Source organism: Branchiostoma belcheri, unplaced genomic scaffold (assembly GCF_001625305.1).
Source record: "Branchiostoma belcheri isolate BF01 breed outbred unplaced genomic scaffold, Haploidv18h27 scaffold53, whole genome shotgun sequence".
NCBI lineage: Eukaryota > Metazoa > Chordata > Leptocardii > Amphioxiformes > Branchiostomatidae > Branchiostoma > Branchiostoma belcheri.
This window is the reverse complement of record NW_017804165.1, coordinates 2,201,601-2,222,531: the sequence shown is the minus strand read 5'-3', so window position 1 is coordinate 2,222,531 and position 20,931 is coordinate 2,201,601. Positions and strand designations below refer to the sequence as shown.

General features: G+C 39.9%; 2 protein-coding genes across 2 annotated transcripts in view; one reads left to right on the top strand and one right to left on the bottom strand.

The window, feature by feature from the left end:
• LOC109480884 (lipoxygenase homology domain-containing protein 1-like) overlaps positions 1-19,563 on the bottom strand; it is a 71,527-nt gene extending 51,964 nt beyond the window's left edge. Inside the window, exons 1-3 of the mRNA XM_019783213.1 lie at positions 19,476-19,563; positions 9,499-9,746; positions 2,462-3,154 (exon numbers count right to left, since the gene is read on the bottom strand). Of these exons, the coding sequence (XP_019638772.1) occupies positions 2,462-3,103 (642 nt within the window). The 5' untranslated portion in view covers positions 3,104-3,154; positions 9,499-9,746; positions 19,476-19,563. The remainder of the gene's footprint in view (positions 1-2,461; positions 3,155-9,498; positions 9,747-19,475) is intronic.
• Positions 19,564-19,714: 151 nt separating this feature from the next.
• Positions 19,715-20,931, top strand: part of LOC109480898 (uncharacterized protein C8orf74 homolog) — a 5,380-nt gene continuing 4,163 nt past the window's right edge. The window contains exon 1 of the mRNA XM_019783234.1: positions 19,715-19,821. Within this exon, the coding sequence (XP_019638793.1) occupies positions 19,765-19,821 (57 nt within the window). The 5' untranslated portion in view covers positions 19,715-19,764. The remainder of the gene's footprint in view (positions 19,822-20,931) is intronic.

Genomic DNA, 20,931 nt, shown 5'->3' with positions numbered 1-20,931 from the left:
GTTTAGAAGTTTGTAGCAACTGGGCATCCAGTAAGAGGATTTCAAATCTGAGTAATTAGGTGGAAAAGAACAGATCTGCAGCATTATGGCAGATTTACCTCAAAACTGGGTTATGCCAAATGGAGGTCTTGCTAGGGGTCATGGCACATGTGGAATGCTCGCATTTGTGGAGAAACGAATGAATAGCAACGTCACAGGCTCTTCCTTTTGATCCTAATCCCCCTGTTTACTTCATTCTTATACACTATGCATGGCAGACATCAAAGAAGTCATTACCATGGCTGACAGGTGTCAGCCAGACAGCAAACTGTTGAAAACTTTTCTCTCTACGTGTACAACAAATTTCATCACACAGGGTAACATGTCATTACAGCCCAATTTGATGTCCACTGGTTGGATCAAAATGCCTGTTCTATTAGCGAACATGCTATCCATCTCTGTCCCCAGCATTCAACCACCTACAGCTCAATTTTCATTAGGAGCTGCTTCACAAATTGTTCTTATTACAGAAGTGTGTAAGCACAACGCATAATCCTGACACAAGGGACACATAACTGGAAACAAATAAGAAGAAATCTGATGCAGTTGCGTGAGTGGGTGATTTGTTTTCAGCCCTTTGCCATTAATTAGGGCCATTTAGAGAACGTGTTTCTGTTTCTCAATGATAAGAATGTTTTTGCCCATCAGAGCCCATTCTATTTTCCCCTGTGTATGCTCAAAACACAGTGATTTATGGCATCAGAATGCACCAATGCCTCTCACAGGATATGACCTGGAATCTTCCTCATTACACTATAATAAAGGCTTGCCACATGCATACATGTGTGTTTCCCTTATGCCTGGTCCTTGTATATATGCCTGTCCAGTTTTGCACTGAATGTTGCAGATACGGTAATAGATTCAAACAGCCAATTTTCACAGAGATGTAACTGTCACAGTAGATATTCCAGTACACGTAGATGAAATGCATGTGATGAAAACTGTTTTTGTCAGCATTTCATTTTTCGTCTGGCACATTCTATTCAACTTGTATTATATGCAAGGAAGAAAAAATAGTTTAATTAGTAACAAAATATTGGGTGCTGTTTCCAGTTTTTCCAGATTTTTCATTCTACAAATCACCCACCAAAAGGTCGGAAGTATGAAACAATGTTATTACATGTAGCTGCAAAACCATGACCTGCACGTCTACATAACAAAGATGAAAGGTTGCAGGATTACTTCTGATCCTGGCCCGGTGATGTAATGTGTATCTGAACTGTTCTGTCATTTCCTTTGGAGGCGTCTTGAGACCCAGGTGTGCTACTTAAGGTGAGATCCTTTCTTAACCCGCAGGTAAATACTGGATTTTCCTCTCAGCCATCCTTGACATGCTCCAGAAGACCATGTCAAAGGACAGATGCTCACCTGGGAACTCCTTCTGAAAGGAATCTAGTTGAAGGGTCCTTCTGGAATAAATGGTCTTTCTTATTTACTTTCCTATTTTTTGTGAGTTCTATTACTGTAACAGAAGCTCTCAAAAGCGTGGTTTTGCAAGCACAAGTACACTCAAGTTCATTATTTTTGTGAAAATTTAATGTTGTGTTTCAGTTCCATATTCTTTTCCTATTAACAGAAAAAATGTGCACTAAGCCCTCACATTGTCTGGCAGCAATTACCTGGTATGTTCCTGTCTACCTGGAAACCCATTTTTGATAATAGAGATACAAAATGTAAGAGAGAAAACTTCATAAAAAGGGTACCCGAGGTAACAATCTGATTTGATTTCAGAGCAGTTAGTTGTAATTTGCTTTACAGTGCTACAGGTGCGAAGGCTTTATAAATAGCAAATTGTCTCCCAGATTATTCTATGAGACCTCAAACTGGTAAACAAAGAGGACATTTTATAGTTGCCAATCCCTTTGAAACTACAAGACAAATCCGTCATATCTGACAGTGTGTGTACATTCACGAGAGAGAAATCCTCAACCAATCTTAGAGCAGAGTAACAGGAACCACAGGTGCAGTGAACTCTACAAGCAACATTCTGCAGAAACACCAGGGAAATCAGGCTTTGTTGCCTCCACCCTTGAGTCGGCATTAAGTGCTTGACAAACGTGTTTGCTGACACGTTTGTTTACCCAGCGTGCCGCAGACACTCCATGTGTTTGTCACCCGTAACTCCGTAAGGGATGTTTTCGACACGCAGGACCTGTGTTACATCTACAATACACGTGTACAAGGGAACCAACAGTTAACTGCCATTCCTTTTACTTGTACGTGTTTGAAACATTTTTTTCTACACAGAATGAATCCAAAATAGCTGTTGTAGAAGGGTGCGTTGTGGAAGGATATGTTTGTTGTGTGGAGAAACCCTTGTTTATAAACTATGGCACATATAATCTTCACCTTTGCTTGAAGAAAAGACAATAATATACTTTCCTGTCTACCATATGGTACAAAACATATTCTTTAAACTTACCTTCTTTCCTTCTACTGTGAAGAGCTTCAGGACAGCGATGCGTAAGACCTGAGCAATATCATCTAGCACGTTCTCAAAGTTCTGCGCCGTCCGCCGATTCAGCAGAAAAACGTGCTTGTGCGAAGGGTCCCCATTTTTCATGACGAGAATCTTTTTTGGTGTTCGGACAGTCAGGTTGTTTGACACGGTCGATGCGTTGGAGGAGGTCTTGCTCACTCTCTTGCGTGTTGGGCTGAGGAGCAACGCTCGTCGTTTAGCACTGTCAGGCTTACTGTGGTGCCACGGTTGTGGTCTTCGTGATACAAGCGACAGATCCACCGGTTTGGCTCTTCCCTTTCTGTCCGAGCAGACGTACGCCTTCCCATCTTCCAGCTGCTCTATTGATGATACCCCGTGGATGCCGCCTGGAGTATGGATGCTACGTACGCCGAACGGCAGAGGGACTCGACGGGACAGGTGCGTCAGAAGAGCATCAAAGGTTCTGAAGTTCTTTCTGGTGATGGGGACCTTGCAGGCTGAGAAATGGTGGTCTCCACTCTTGCAGAAGTAGACGTTCTTGCAGCGGTCCACTTCGGACAGGGGCTGCTGACCGGGCTCCCGTGGTGGTGCCATTGGGGGTTGGGTTGGGGGACTTCGATTCATCTTCCTTCTCACGAAATGCAAGTTCTCAGTAAGTCCCCCTCACCTTGCATTCTGAAACACATCGTAACACAATATGTTAAAACTTTCGAGTCCTGCCCATCAGCTGTATTAGGAAATTGAAGACTCATCTCCAAAAATGAATTATTCTGTCAAGAAGAAAACAAATAATTAAAAAAAAATTACAGCAGACATTACCAGTTTCAAGTTAAACTACAAGAGGAACACACAATGCTGGTACTGTCCAAATTTCTGGCCATCCTTTTTTCTTGCACCTGTGAGCCCTCTAACTTGACCACTTGTTTACCCTGTTGCCAAGGGAATGGTAAGGCCCTTCATGCGAGTGTTTAGGCTTGGTATGATGTGCAGCTTTGACGTAATAGAGACAACTTGCTCCTAGCCCAACAAACAAGGGCATTTCTTTGGACAGGTGTTTTAACAGTTTTTGTATTCTTTGGACATCAGATTCTAACAAGACAGTTTCAAGTTCACCTGTTGCAACACATCAATCTATCGGATAAAAGCACTACAGATTACAATCACTTACATGTTAATACTAATAATAGTGATAGGCATTTTAACAGGCCAGTAGTGCCAGGGCAAATCTAGTATAGAGTTGTTCAAAAAATTTCTCAACAACACAGAATGTACTTTCAGCACCACGGAGAAAGAACACACAAACCACACCCTTCCAAGAATATCAACAAATGAAACAACATGGCATCAAACTACCAATACACAACCACACCATACCATAACAGCATCTGGGCCCACGGCCAGCCATCCTCACTCTACCAAACAGCCTTCTAATTCCTACACATGGGCAGGCTTTTGTTTGATGGGTTGCCAAGGGAGACACAAGGCTCTTCAACATTACCGACCCAAGTGGTACTTACTGATTCAGAACCTTTTCAGCTACATGTAGAGAGAGAGAAGCACAAGATCCAGAGTGCTAAATGGTCTGCAAAAACCACATCACCAGCACATTAAATTCCATATCAGTGCTATAACATTGCATCCCAGTGGGTACAACTATCAAGTTAACTACTATAGTCTATCATACCCTTCCAATGGTCCCACTTGTCCTGCGTTCAGAAAATCAAGTAGCTGTTCTTAGAAACAGCCTAGTGGAGGTCTGCACAGCTTAAATCAAGCCATGCTGTTTTTTATCATAATGAGACCTAACCCTAACCCTCAGAAAACTTCCTTCTCAGATTATTTGAGAGCCGGATGACACAATCCTCTTTTAAAAAAACTGTGTCCTTCTTTCGGCAATGCTTCCAGCATAAGCTGCATTACCAAGCTTTCCCATGCGTAATTCCAGTAACGATGACTAACGTCACACTGTTTTTCCTGTCCTGTGGGAATAGAAAGACTTAGAACCTACAGCAGCATCCGCACAAATTCTCCTCGTTCATCTCTGCGTGTGTCCAGGAAGCCGACTTAGTTCTCCCACTAATGCACCTGTCAAGAAGAATTAAACACTGTCTATACCAAGCCACTCCTCTGACTCACACCCTATCAAAACTTGGCATGCAAGCTCTCGCTATTAAGGCTACATGTACATATGTGTCATGATTTGGTATGGGATCTTCCTTTGACAAGTTAAGCATGAAGAGCACTCGAATATCATTACCTGGTATATCATAAATAATGACCTGTGCAAAAATGTGAAAATATCAAGTCTGTGGAATGTAGTTAAGGTTGACTATAAAGTCTAAGAACTCACGACATATACAAACACCTTGAGATCACATTATGCCATTTTCACGCTACAGTATGGTAATATCATCTACAACTGACATCTCTGGTAGGACTTGATACAAACCCTCTTAAACACAGGACGAGATTACACATCAGCAAAGACAGGCAAGCTTACATGTACAATACAGATGGATGCACTGCAAATCTGGTGTGTTACACAGAAGGCTGGTTATACTGGCTGCACAGATGTAGCTACAGCAAGACACAATATTCTACGACGAAAACTCTTTTACCCAACATACATCCTGCTTATAATGCATATAATAAGTAGCAGATATCACAGATGACAGTAGATTACAAAATCTCTATGAACGTGTATACCCTTTCTCAGTTGCCAAAAGGCCATAATGTGATGTGGTCATGATATGAAGGAAATGGCATTTTTGGCCAGAGGTGATATATAGAAAGGGCTGAATGTTATGAATCATGCATGCCAACTGGTGGCATAAGCACTCAGTCAAAGTCACTCCGGATCATGATATGCAATGAAAGCAAATCAGCCACATATTATATAATAATTACAGTCTTGATAGTAACATTGGACTGGTACAAAGTGCTGTCAGACTTGATGATGGTCACGGTATACAAAATTTAAAAAGTGAGGTCTTATATTTATTGTATGGTCCAATTACATGTATTTAATTTTCAGAAAGTTACAAATCTACCAATTTCCTCCTTGAATCCACCAAAGCTAAGTTTATCTTAAAGACCGAAGTAAACATAAGGAATATAAAAGGAAAAGGAGGAATGCCTTTAATTGGTCTTATAATAAGTATCAAATATTCTCCCTATTGTATTTTGCTGTAACCCATAGAAATTTGCTTGCACAGACCTATGAAAAAAAAATGCTGGACAAATCGGTGTGATAGAATTTATATCTAGGCTCTAAACAAGCAGGTTTACGAACACCTTACTTGGCTTGACAAATAACGACCTGTCAGGATCTGCAACGTTCGTCACACTAACATGTGATTGGTCACCATAGTGATGCCGACATTTAATAAATCATATTATTACGTGTAACTCATTTCTGATGACATAGCATTCCCGAAAAAAGATTTTGTTCATTCATGATGCAGGAAATAATTAGTAAATCACTTAAGGTGACCTGGATCTGTCAAAACCAGCTGAATACACGAGACGACCAAGAGGAAATTACCTGCCATATCTGAGAATCCTTTTTTATTTCCCAGACTGACGAAGCTATAATTCACCATAAAAACAAGAAATATGTTGGTGAATTTTATTACATAGTTTACATAACATTTTGTCATTGATTGTATTCCAAACATACTGAATAGCATTCAACGGTACAAAAATTTCTAAAATTTCATCCTGGTCATGGCAAAACTGTTGCAGCCAAAAAAAAAAGATAATTCCTCTTCCATCTACATGCCATACCCTGCTGTTACACATAAGGTGTACCAGATGAAACCGAATGAATTATGCAGAGAGCAATCAGTCAAGTTGATCCTAATTGGGTACAAATTGCTCTGGGCAATTTGGGTTTGGCCTCTGGCAGCAGAAAGGCCATAATGTGATCAGGTGTTAAAAATGATGCCCAAGGGAGACAGTATGTTCTATTTATAGCATTATGTTTCCCCCTCAGGCCAGTGGAACAATGACTTTGGAGAGTTATGACCTTGCTGTACTATAACAAGGGAAAGTCAAGTGGCAGCCCGGTTGGCAGATGCTTCTCCCCCTGCAGATGTAACAGAACTATCAAGTTTCAAGTGAACTGAGGTAGAAAGGTTAATAGCTTTATTCAAACCTGATTCCTTTTGACTGCCATCTGGGGTAAGCAGCATTGTAGGCATGGTACATGGATTTCTACATAAGGCCTGTCTAGACCTTTTCAGCATGTCCATATTGTCATAACTAGCCAGAAAGTCATAACAAATACCCACATTATCAGGAGGTTCAGTGAGTGAATCAGTAATGATCCCGGCGATAAGAGGATGACATATAAATGTTTAATGCTCATCTTTGGAAAGCTTCCTCAGTGGAATTAACTGAACCACAGAAAGCACTTGAGTTGGCTACAGACACAAACTAGCACATGCATTTATACTGATGGAACATTGGTGTGCTGAAGCAGACAGGAGTCATTTACTCATGATCAATTCATGTTAATGCAAAATACGTAGCTTTTCTCGAAATGATTCTAAACAATGAAGACTGGCATATTACTTAGTAAGATTATGTACATGTGTGCCATTTCTTCTTCTGAAGCATTAGTTACCTTACAATCCTCAAGGGAATATTTCGCCCAGGAAAGCACTGTACCTCTTAGTTAAGCATTTCATGCTTCATGCTAAATTGCCCCCATCATAAAGTATCGTCATCACCTACTAATAAAACATATCAACTTTATCACCACGCTCCAGAGACTCCACAAGGAGAACAGGTGCAATGGTACATCACCTGTAGCTACAGTTCAATCCAAGGGTTAAAGCCTCTTCAGTTAGAGATTAGCATATATGTTAGTGAGTATATTAGCAGTGTCTGTGCTCAGGTGCATACTGTACAATGAAGCTAAGCCAAATGACATCAAAGATGTAACAACCTCTGTTGCCTTGGGGCATACGAGGACTACGCATTAATTTTCCTTCTTGTCCTTGGTCTACCAGGTTCTGTAATCTGGCTACCTTGAAGCCAGCCATACAATCTTGAAACTTCCTATATTATTTTCAAGAAGACAAGCCAGTGGCCTCACCCTGGCCTTCAACTTTTGACTGTGACTTACTGTGGCACAGTTAACACACATTTCTCACATTATATGTAATCATGCAGAATAAACCATGTGTGTAATGACGCCATCCTGTTCTCATGTTTCCATGTTTTATGTCAATACATTTAAATTCCTGAAATTATAACAAATTTCGAATTCCATTTCCAGATCCGCTTATTTCTTATTTGACATCATCCTCCAAAATTTTCCACCGCCTTAGAGCCTAGATGGTCATTCCCATATGTGTTAATGCTCCTTTAACTTTATAATGCCTGCCCATCCACAGTTAATTAGCACAGAACCCCTAGGATGAACTGCAATATGATTCCCTCACAGTAAAGTTATAACCCGCATAGAAACGACAGTACACGTAATATATAGAAGAGAAGCCCCCCACTGGAAACTTGATTTCCTACCTGTCCAAAGAACCTACTCTGATCTATGAAGCCCTGGTAAGCTGATGACAGGTATTTTTAGAACTTGATGAAATGGATGAAAAGATTATGCAAATAGGTAAAGAAGGATTTAACTTGAGTGTTACAGGGTTTATAAATTATAATGACTTTCACTGATAATGTCCCCCTCTGTCTTGAATGAATAAGGACCTTCTGCTAAAATTACCTTCAGGCCTTTTCCCATCATCTGATAAATCTACTTCCATAAGCATACAAGAAGATGGATTGAAAGTAAACTGTTGGAACATAAAACATCTGTTGAGGAGGTTACAAGGAGGGATCCTGCAGCACAGTTTGATGTCTGCGTTGAACGTGCATCAAAATCGTAAATGCCATGTTCATCATTCCCAAGTGCTAAATGCTAGGCTGCCTATGTGGTTATCACAAATTTCTGGCAGGAAAATCGTATTTCAGCAACCTTGAAGGGGGCAGATAACAGAATATCGGATCCTTTGCGAGGTTATTACATAACTGATAAACACATTCCAGAAGGTTCCAGCAGGCAGGCAGCATGCACCATGTAAAATTCCTGCTTGAGATCGATTAAATCTGATTCAGACAAATATCTAAGCCTACGGGATTCCTATTTAACTTTGAAATGAGATTTCTGAGATCGAGGGCCTACTAGTACTTAATATCGACCATGCAGCCATTTTGTTCAGTACAGCCCCAATAGTCCTAGTCCTGCACCAATGCAGTGAATCTCATTCTACGTATCATGGACACAGACACTGCAGAAGCTACAGTAATCCCCATTGGCATTACTGTCAACATGTCATCTTGGGAAAGGCTTCCTAAAGCCAACAGGCAGAAGTGGCCTCTGTTTGTGGCAATAATCCCCGTGAGGTACACAACACGGTTCTCTCTTATTCAATACGGTTCTCTCTCAGTCAGGTTTTGTATCTGCCATTCAGATAGATTACGGTAAAGTTTCTTGAAATTCTAGTCCATAAAGACAACCTCCAACAACATGTCAGTGATACAGTCTGCATGGGATGATACCTAGAAAGGGACATCCTTTATTTCCAGGCCTTAAGGGCATGGGCATTATCCTCAGGAAGGGATGACAAGCTGATTAGTACCATTATCTAATTACCATGCAGACCATAGGGAGGAAATGTAGAGTGACACACCTTCTATTCCCACTGAATTAAAAGAAAAAAGAATAATTGTACAATTTGACTTAAAGGTTCTACCCGGTAGTTCCTTCCTTTCTTCTAGGTTGTTAAGATTAAACCCATTCAACCAGTATCAATATCGACACAAATAGGCAAGACAGAAAACTGTGCTTTGCTAAAATACACCCTGATAAATTACAGGCCACCTCAGTATCGATAGAATTTTGCTTTGGCTTATTTATTGTATAATAACCATTTTACCATATGCTACAATCAACACATCAAGCCTTTTACGGTTTAGTCAAAATTGTCAGAATGGTAAACACCCACCTGTTACAACACTGCTCTACGCCTGTCTCTCCCAAATTATTCCTCCCACTCTTCTGTGACAAGATCCTATCTGTACTCTCTTTAACCTGGATAGGTAATCTTCCCTAGTGTCTGAAAATTGTCTCCAGTCTTGAAGAAAAGGCTGGAGGTGGAATGCCTCAGTGTAGTGTGCCTCTCAGCTGTCAGTTTGCGTCTTGAGGTGTGTGTTTCCTCACGCCGGGTCTAATCACGTTTCTTCACACTTTCACCTGTGGTAAGGATAAACAACATGTCAGCCTGCATAACAATGTCTCCCAGGTTATCACAAAAATTCCCACGTTTCCACATGATGTTTTCAGAGTAGATACAGCAGCATTGTAATAACAAGCAATATATTTACACTCTGACATTTGCCTAAAAAACATGTCACATGCTTCACAGGTTGTACACTTGAAAACCCCTTGGGCCATAAAGTGTGCTGTTTCCAGTTAAATACAGGCAGACTTAAACTCCTGACCTGTGAAAACAAACTTATCTAGAGAATATAAGGTCACTATGTTAACATGCAGTAGAACAGTAAAAAGAAAAACACCTGGAAATACAGGACGGCAGGCATGATTTGTTGTACATTTGACTGCAAGTCATACGTCAGGCCTTTTCAGGTCCCGGCCAGCCGGCTTACATTACATGACAGGCTAAACACAATGGCAGGCAAGGTTGTATACATTGACAGTTGCCATGGTGATATGCAAATGAGAATGATAGGCCAAACAAGTGCATCAAGCTGGATAGCTCTCTTTTCAGAAGGACTTAGCCAATAGAATGCGTAGTGATCGTAGGATGAAAGGGTCTGAATATTGGTAAAAGAGCTCTTCAGCATTGAATAACGAAAGGGCTGAGTGTGAAGACCAGGATACAGCTCTTGCCCTTTCTTTTGAATGTAGCTCGCTAATTTTTTTGCTGTACTGAGCAAAGAGCTTACTCAAGCCAGGGGATCTGACATATTGTCTTCTTTGACTATAATTATTGTAACTCAGAAGTCACTCCTACATTTGAAATAATATCAATGGAAACCTAGCAATATTTCCTATTTTCCAAAAATACCAGTGAGGGTAAAATAAGTCATGATATATTTTTTAAAGCAAGACAAAACAGACGGGGTCAGTATACTGATTTATCTTTGCCCAGAGAGACTATCATGAAAATCTAGAGGATTTGCAAAAGGTCACCATCTAAGAGTTTCCTTCAAGCAGCTTCTGTCTAATGGCAGTTAATGTGCCTGGGTAATGGCAAAACAGAGGGGTCATGGGTGGACACTTATCCAGTGAATCCTGTGCCCGTATGCAAAACAAAGTAATTATGATACATTACTAAGAATAATCTCTGACATTGCTTTCTCTAGTTACATGTGGTATAATGGAAGGCATGCTCAATTCTAAATTTTTTTCCATCTTGAAATACAACGAACAAAATGAGAACTATTTAGTTACAGTAACCATCATAAATTGATTTCTTTCATGCATTTTTTTTACCAACCCTAACCTGAACACCATCATTTCTACAATAGTTAAGTGTCCTTGCTTTTCTGTACTGTAGGGAGAAAAAAGCCGTCAGCTCTCATGTCTTGCTGGTTACACTGACAAATCGACAAGGTTGCTTCCTGAGAAGGAAGTTCTTTGTGAGTGTAAAGTGTACATGACCTTGGCTGTGTAAACATGGACTGGCACAATACATACTACACAGAACTAATCTATTCTTCAGGGATTTGTGTCAGGCAAACCAGATTAATGTAAATTTACAGACCAGGCTTTTAAAATATTAGTGAGATTACTGAAGATGGTTTATATAATAATAGAAGTACAGTGGCATGTCTTGTAAACACCTGAGTGTACATGTCTTAAAAAATGATGAAAGATGTCATGCAAAAAATTTAATCTTTCTTTATTTTAGGCATGACTTGCCCATATAAAACATACAGATAAAAATACACATAATAACAATTACTGTAGTAAAAATATGTCTATAAGTACGGACAGGCCCAGATATTGCAGAAGAATCTGCTGCGGAATATTACATCAGATTGGAGAACAGATCGGATAATGTTGTTTGAGGAGTTATACAGACGGGATATTTTAGAATAACATTGTTTGTGCCATGTAGCGTCAAATGTGTCAGTCCTATCGTAAACAAGCATTAATAAATTTAAAGTAATTGTAAAATTGAAAGCCTGGCTGGAATTAGGACATAAAAATCAATTGATGTGTAACACAAGCTGGCTGAAATGATTAATAATAGACTGTAAGAATCATTAACAGTTTTATTTCAAACAAAATTCTACTTCTGGAATCAGTACTATGGGGTAAAGTTGAGGGTAGAGTAAAAGACCTCAAATTTCAGACCTGCTGGAAATCACCAAATGGAATAAGTGGCTAGAGTCTGCATCAACGTGTAACACACTGGTATCATTAATTACTAGTAACATACTGAAAATCAATGCCATTGTCTCTCTCACATAATCAAGTAAAACTAAGCTTCCACTGTGCATCTATCTCTAATACCATCAATTTTGACATACCACCATGACAAAAACATCTTTATCTCTACCATATATCTCCCATATACGGCACGTACACCCACACACTCCCACACACTCCACGATATGCCACTGGCATGATGACTGATTCCCACAGAACCTCATTTGCAGAGGATCATCATGTTTCAATCTCATTTTCAAGAAAGTTGATTTGGTTAAGTGGGAAATAATGATCCATTTGGTTCAAAACCTTGTTAGGCCCACAGGTTCAGAACACATATAGTCCATCCAAGAGGTCCAATCCTTTCAGTCTGATTACTACTAGTACAGGTTAAGGCCCACAAGCCCGGCTGATGGCTACATCTTACAGAAATCTAATCAGGAGAAGTGGGAATAGAGCTCCATTAGGAGCGTGAGGAGCTTTGGTTACAAATGAGCTATCGGCTCTCGCTACATTTGTGTCATCTGCAGCATGATATTCAGTTTTACACTCAGTTACTTTCAGTAAGCAACCACCTGCAGGATTCAATATCAAGTAAATTAGGGATTCAGAACCTCCAAATACAAGGGGACTTGCAACTGCCCAATGTAAAATGGCAATACAATACATGTATACAGACTGTTCAGTGTTCAACCTTAAATGAAATAGCATCTTCTTTCAAATTGCTATTATCAAATTTACTTCATATTAATCTGAAAAGTGGCAGATGTATTCCCTGGTTGATAAAGAAGAATATACAGTAGCAGGCTAGTCAAGAAAATAGAGTTAGCATACCTCACCATGCCTTCATGGATAATCAATCTGCCATGTAATGAATGGGGCCAATAGAAATGTGGTAATGCTTCATGGGACGTAGGCAGATGGTGCAATGACGGGGCGGCTACAGTATAAGGTGACGGTGAAACACAACAATGTACAACGACACCGGTCTGTTATGACCACAATTGTAAGACGTGAGGACATGGGGTCAATCACACTGGGGAGAGGTGAAAGCTATCCTCACTGTGCACAAAGAACACCTAGGTGCCACCTTCATAACAAATAAACTCCACTGCTTCACACCCATTCATCGGCAAGGCATGGACACTGGGAGATATGCAGCAGTACTGTTATAAACTCACTCTGCACAACTAAAATGTGTGCTCCCAAAGGTTGATTTAACTACTTTTGTCCACAGGAAAAAGAGACAGTTAAACCAAAAATATTTCTATCTAGCAAATGTTAACTCAGAGTTTATGGTATATTGTAGATGTCTCAAGAGGTGAAAGTGCATCCACCAGTCATATCATATAGGCATAGAAATGGCCTTGTCAGTATTTATCATGAGCATTCCATTCTATGAGTATAAAATTGATTCTAATGTTGTGCCTAATGTGATATGAAGAATTGTTCTAATCAAGCTTGATTTCAGTGTTATCAACTCCAGTTTGCAATGCTGAATTACTTAAAGTGATATCTCAGTTACTATGACATGTACATGGCTATAATCTTGTCCTCGTTGCTTTTATATTAGTAACTATACAACATCTCCGTATGTCATAATTGTCATACAGTACTGACTCTGAGACTTACCTGTATCTGTAGTGTTCTGACATATACTCCACTACTGGCATACATGTACAAATAAAGAAGTCATGTGGAAACACCCTTCGACACACCAAGACAAGACTACACTATGTGGGACAAACAGCTTAATGACCCTTGAAGTGGGAGGTAAATATTTGGGCAACACCCTTTCAGTTGACATAGCAACCACACGCAAATACACCATTATCTTTATTGTTTGAAACAATAGGGCACAATTACTGCCCTATACATAGATAAAGCTATTACGTACATACAGGACATTAAAATAATCATTTATAGTGCTCGTCTCTGTAGAAATTAGATGTGATATATGTAATACGACCAGTAGTATTGTATAAGTCTGGTAGATCTCGTAGTGTTGAATATTCTGGATCAAGAGCAACAGTTATTTAGAAAAATGTTCCTGGGGAGATGAGGTTTGCCTTTTTCCTATCACCTGCACCAAAAAATATGAACATTCACCAGATGTTAAAAGGCTTTAAAACTCCATACAGCCATTTGAGTCCAGAAAACAGATGGTCTCCTCTAAGGATCAAGCAACCCTTTTACTAGTCAACACCATGGAGTGGCATCAAACGGACACTACTACTGTAGCCAGAACAACAAGTGTCAGGACCAGACTCTCTCTGAAAGAACTGAGCCTGACAACTCTCCAGAGAGCTGTCCTGCCATATTCACCAGACAATGACTAATGGTGCCCCCTGGGGCATTGTACCTCCTCCCTTTTTTTCACAGCAGCTGCTGGTGACTATCAAATAATCCCTTACTGCCAGCACCACCTGATAGCAGCCTGTTATACAATCTTACCTTGTGTAGCAGGGATACATGGTTTTCTTCAGTTTTGATAATCCTCATAGAAAAATAAACCCAGCAACTTTGACCAACAGATTATTGTCTACTATAACTAAAACTTATAAACAAATGGTAAGGACATAATGTCTTTTGACCAACCTCAAATTTGCACCTTCCTTAAAAGCCCAAAGGCACTGCACACCAGCTGTGAAACATATGAGTCAGGTCTTGTCCATGGTGCTGAACAAAATGCCAGTTGTGCTTGTTGAATCGCAGATGCTGTTTCTATATGCTAAGTATCAATCTTGTCTAGGTCACTTCCTGGATATGCATGTAGCAGTTACTAGATGCAAGAAGGTTATAACCTCCTTCTAGATGTGTAGTCTGGACATGCTCGACTTAATCCATGTCTGAGGCAATGTGTAAGGGGTAATCCATTATTCTGACAGTCTCAAAGCTCTAATAAAGATGAGAGGCTTGCAGGAGATAAGAGCTTCTTTTCCAGAGACCTAATCTGTCTTATTCTGCCTCGGATGGCATCAACACAATCCTCTGCAATGTAGCAATGTCAATTCAAAGGTTTTGGTGCAGTTGTCAATGTCTGTAACTTAGTGTAAGTTAGTCTGGATTTATATCCTATAAATAGGCGATTGAAACTACATTCATTACGTATGTTTTTACTTCTTTATTCATGAAGCATTAATGTTGATAGGAAGCCCCATTCTTTTCTCTTTTTCTCCCTACCTAAGTACATATGCTTGAATGTTTTCTTGTCTTTTTCAAGTAAAAAGGGAACTGAAGTGTTCATTTCTATCTTATTTATTCATTCGCACTTGAAAATAATGAATACTTAAGAAGGAAATATAAATGTAATATAACAGTGTAAGAGAGGCTGAAACTTATGTTTATGTAAAGGCCAATTTAGATGAATCAAGTAATGAAACGTAGTGAGAACACTGTGCAATTGCCATAATTCATCCATACATAGCAATAAATTGTTAAGTCTTCAACTTTCTTCTTTTGCTAATAAGGTCTTTAACTGACAAAGACTGATAAGCCTCATCCTTTTACTTTCACTTTCGCTCACATGTCTGTGGAGAAGTCCTTTCTGATGGCCAAAAAATCCCAAGATCCTTCCATTCAAACTATTTTTCAGTTCAGTAAATCTGTTTTGATATTACATTCTGTGGGGTAAATAATGAGTTCAGTAAACTTCATTGGCAAAATATTCAAAGGGAACCTGCCAAGGATTCCAGGAAGAATGCCTATGCTTTAACAGCAGCTGGGTTTTCAATTTTCTTTTGAATTAACTCCCTCTCGGTTTCACTGAAAGGTATATATATTAAGCTGCATAAGAAACCATGCCTATTCCTCTTCTGTAAGACCCAGACATCCAAGTTTGTGGTCTATCCCCAACCCCCAGGGCCCATACGCTTTCAAGTGCACAGTGTCAGGTTCAGCCAAGTTTGCTGCCCTAATGGCATGTACAAGTAATTCACTGATGGGAAAAAGCTCTCAATAATAAATGGTTCTGGCTGGCAGAAGCTGATAACAGGTAAGCCTTGGTGGCAGGTCTCATCACTCATGGTTATTAGGAAGGTAATGGAGTGGGTGGGCATGGTTGGGTGCTGCATACCCTGAACGGGTAGATATGCCATACACTTACAAGTACAAAAGTACAACAATTTTGCAACAAGATGTTTTGTACCTCCTTTTTTATATCTATAAACAGAATACTGTTGGTGTAATTTTGTGAAAAGAAACTTTAACGGTGCACACCCCAGTTCTTGCGCGACCGGGGTCCGTGATAGTCCGTTGTAAAAAAGTGACGAAAGGGTTTTGAGGGTCCAAGTTTGAGGTGACATTTCTCATAAACTGCCACGAAATGTCATTAAACATTAACATGGCTGAAGAGTGTAGGAAGTGGTGTTTTTGGGGTGAAAATTTCTTTGGCTCCGAACCTTACTTCCGGGTATCCTTGCGCGCCAAGTGTAATCCGCCCGTTTGACCTAGATTTCGCTCTGCGCCCTCGTAGGGGTGCATTTGCAACCCCTCGCGCCGTGGACTGTTTAGAAAATTACAGTACTAGAATTTTCTTTATAATTTACTCGAGTATAGTCAAGGCTTGGGTCTTTCTGCCAGCATCAGTCATTTCTGCCAGAAAATTTTTTTCTATGGGATTATCCTACGCGAAAATTCGCAATTTTGGGCATTAATTTTGGAGTGAAAAAAATGTTTTTTCCGTTGATTTTACCAAACTTAAAAAGGTTGAAGAAACCAAACTCAGCTGGTCTTGTAGCTGAAGAGATATCCTTTCGTCCAATATACAGTTATTCTCATTCCGAATTATTCCACGCCAGATACGGTCGCTAGATTTGAGGGTGTGCAGCCTCCAATAGAGACGCCAAATAAACTGGGGTGTGCCCCCTTAATTCTTTAAGAGAGTAATGATTTATTATGTGAGACTCTGTTCTTAACAACACAAATCTGTACTCTGTTCTTAAATGTAGATCTTTAAAAATTGTTTGAATGTTTTTTCTTTACCTTCATCTCATCTTCTACGTTGGAAACATGATAAACTAAATAGATACTGCCAAGTCTTGAAACTTTTGCAATGAGTTTGTGTTACACATTGACCTCTCCACCATATGTATTTCCAAACTACATGTATTACTTGTGAGTTGTAACTGTACAGAATTGTTTCATCTGCAAATTTATCTTCATCTTCCCTACTGCCAAGCCCCACAACGTGGGATTATCGGCAGGAATTGACTGTAAAACACTACAAAAGTCAACTTTTCCTGCGAAATAAAATCAAGATTTACAGTAAGTGGGCACTCAATCTGTGTCATAATGGCCTGCCAGCAGCAAAAATGGGAGTCATGCATGTATAGTATGATGAGCAGAAGAATAAAATCTTTTGACATTTAGATGAAGTAGACACAAGTGGAAGTGGAACCAAAGATACCTTCAATTCTGGACTAAATCCTTCATGGATATTAACTCTTTCAACATGCAGAGCTCTGCAACCTTAGGACTTGAAACACTGTGGATATATATATATCCACTCTAAATATAGCTCTGCATTTTCTTGCAGGTTTTACCAGTGTACTTGAATATTTGTGTAAGGTACTATTGTATTATTGTACACTAGTATATAGTATATTCTCGACAATTTAGATAAATTAGAATCAGAAATGACAAAACCTTTGTTACATTTACTACTTTTTACTTATTAAGATTTTGCAGTAGTAGTCAAGTTGAAAGATTCATCAGAAGATGATGGCTGAGACTAACAGTTTACAGGTTTTGACTTTTTCTTAGAAAGTCTTCATCAGAGAGTAGTTAAAAATCAATTATCAAATTTGCATTCATTTCAATTTTCAAAGCTCGCAACTGTTGGCAGGTTTTGCTGACATTCTACTTTATCTTACGTTGTATACCCAAATTTTTTTCATAGATATTTGGGTGAAAAATGAATTTCAAGCCCTAACATTATTTTAGATAACTGATATGGTACACTAGTAAACTCCACTGCATCATCATATACAACCACTAATATTCAATCAAAAACTTTGCTAAATATTCACTCCATACCAACACTTTTTTTGTTATTATAATATTAAACAAGTCTAAAGCCTGTCATCAGAATTTTGATTCTATATAAAAAGCCTAACTGATCTTTGGCTCTGACTGGTCAGGAAAATAAAAGACTTGTATCGACGCCTAACTCTTCAGCACCATCCAGCTAGTGCTCAGCAGTGACCCCTGCCAGCTAAACAGGGAACTACAATGTAGTAGTATGTAGGAAACTGATACAGATGACCTGGAAGGTTATGATAAAAGAGACATAACCCTGAATCTATTCAAGTTCATTGTCATTTGGTATTCAAACAGCCTCTTTACAGCTTACATTTAATAAGAAAGCAAGGTCAAGATCAATGTTACCATAGTAAGTCGACAGCAGGGCTTGACACACAACCTGGATATGTAGTTCAGTGCAGGTGAATTTGGAGGTATACAGCTATACAGGTAATTCTGATGTCTACCAGGCTCTACCTGTACCTAGCCTGCACCGATTCATGTACAGGACATATAAATTTACGTGACTTGCTGTGCTGAGCTGAATACTGATGGTTACCAGTGAATTGTGAATTTATGGCTTGAAATGGTCCTAGATTTCTGAAATTCCAAGTGTTAAATTTCATATCTTTATATGACTCATCAATGTCAAATTTTTATTACAAATACGTATTTTCAGAAGGCAGCTGAAAGATACTGTTTTACATTTTTCATGGCAAGAAAAGTATGTCTAGTATTACAATAAACATGCCTACAAATATCAGTCAAATTAATTCTATTTGTCTAGTCAGAGTATGTTAGTTGGTTGTCAACAGGTTGGTTGTCAATTCAGATTGGAGTTGTCATGGAAAATGAAAATGAACAGTTTACTGCAACTTTCATCACAACTTTCAGAAAGTTGATAAATGTATGCTAACCGTGATATGGTGACAAATTGGGATCAGGACAAGTCAGACCTGCACCACTGACAATTGTCAAAGGGTTAGGGTTCAAGGTTAGCACTTAACCTAGGTGTTAATGAGACTTATCCTGATTAGCCCTGGTCCATGTCGTCTGACATCCCGATAAATGTACTACGATAAATCAGCATCCTACAAATCGGACGCCACATGTAGGGTGCGGTGCGATCAGTTATGATATAACGTATAAAAAATCTTGTCAAATTGTCTGCTTTTTTCGTTAGAGAAAGTCACAGAGTCGAATTTAAGATTTTACTACCATCTATAGACAAACGTCGCAGTGTCTTTGGTGGACTTTAGTTCTTCTTTGGCGAGAATCCGTCAAGAAATCGCACAGACTAATTTATTTTCATAGTTGAGTGTCGTCTGCTGCTTACCAACGCGTTGGCAGTGATAACATTAAAAATCAACAATCAAGGGCGCGATCGGTTATGATACAAGTAAGGACGCAATCTAGACTTGGTCAGATAATACGAGAGTGTACGAAAATATCGGTACATGAAGAAACTGGCGAAACTATAGAAAGTAAATGATTGTCACATACCACAACTTTCAGTTTTCGGTTTACCAGCGCCATCTTGTTGCTTGAAATCTCGCAAACTCTCGCCACAAGAATGCGAAAACTATGTCAGCAACTGAGCGATATTCAGTCCCTGACTCACGCAAGCGGTCTCCTGCTTTACGTCTAAATTAGCCCTGTTCTTTCTTCAGCCGTATCAACCTTTATGAAATGATCTGTAAAATTAAATATTTATGATTCCCAGAATAGCTGAATTCAAAGTCTCGCGAGACTTGAAGAGGTCAACAGGTGTCACAACTCCAGGTGTTTCAAAATGGCGTCCACGGTTTCTGTGACAACGGACCAAGCCAAAACAATAGCCTCTCAGACGGTAAATATTGCATTTTATTAGCCACAAAATATCATCTGTTTTACCCGGGATCAAATTTGTGATGGTTTTACCATGTCCGAGCGCATTGATGATTTTGTTAGAGTGGTAACCTCGGTTTTGTTTAGCCGTGGCGACTCTTGACTCGGGCTTACATTGCATTACCCTCAGCAAGAGTCGTGGAAAGATCCATTGGCAGAACTGCACATTTCCCGTTGGCTGCCCGATGCTCCGTTTTTGACCCGGTTTTTTGCTGTCCCGGGCTTCCCTACAATATAACTCCACAATTGGCCGGGTTGCCGATGTTTAGATCAGCCTAAATATTCCACAGCGCGACAGAAAAGTACTAAAATAGCTAGTCGGCACAAGGTGGCCGCCATCTTGGAAATAGTCGGGAATGTCCGCTACCGCCGTCGGGAACGTTCGGTAGGCTTTCCGGAAATGATCGGAGCGCTTTCGGTCGGGCTTCGGTAATCGTGACGCTACCGAGCGTTCCCGACGGCGGTAGCGGACATTCCCGACTATTTCCAAGATGGCGGCCACCTTGTGCCGACTAGCTATTTTAGTACTTTTCTGTCGCGCTGTGGAATATTTAGGCTGATCTAAACATCGGCAACCCGGCCAATTGTGGAGTTATATTGTAGGGAAGCCCGGGACAGCAAAAAACCGGGTCAAAAACGGAGCATCGGGCAGCCAACGGGAAATGTGCAGTTCTGCCAATGGATCTTTCCACGACTCTTGCTGAGGGTAATGCAATGTAAGCCCGAGTCAAGAGTCGCCACGGCTAAACTGGGTAGAGCCTTGGCCAATGTCGACTCGGACTCCCCTTTATTTGTGGACGCATTATATATAGGGGACCAGGGCATGTGGGAAACACAGGGAATACATACCTTTTAAATGCGTTCTTCATTACATGTAAGGTATAGGTAATTTTGTCAGTGATCACCTTTTCTCACAAAGCGAGATACCATATCCAGTTCAGCTCGAAAAAAAGCCTGTCAATTTACCGTTAAGCGTTGCCGACCGTCCTGAATTTACCGTTAAGCGTTATCGGACCTGCTGAATTTACCGTTAACCGTTACCAGGACCCCCCATGCAGACCCTCCTTGAACA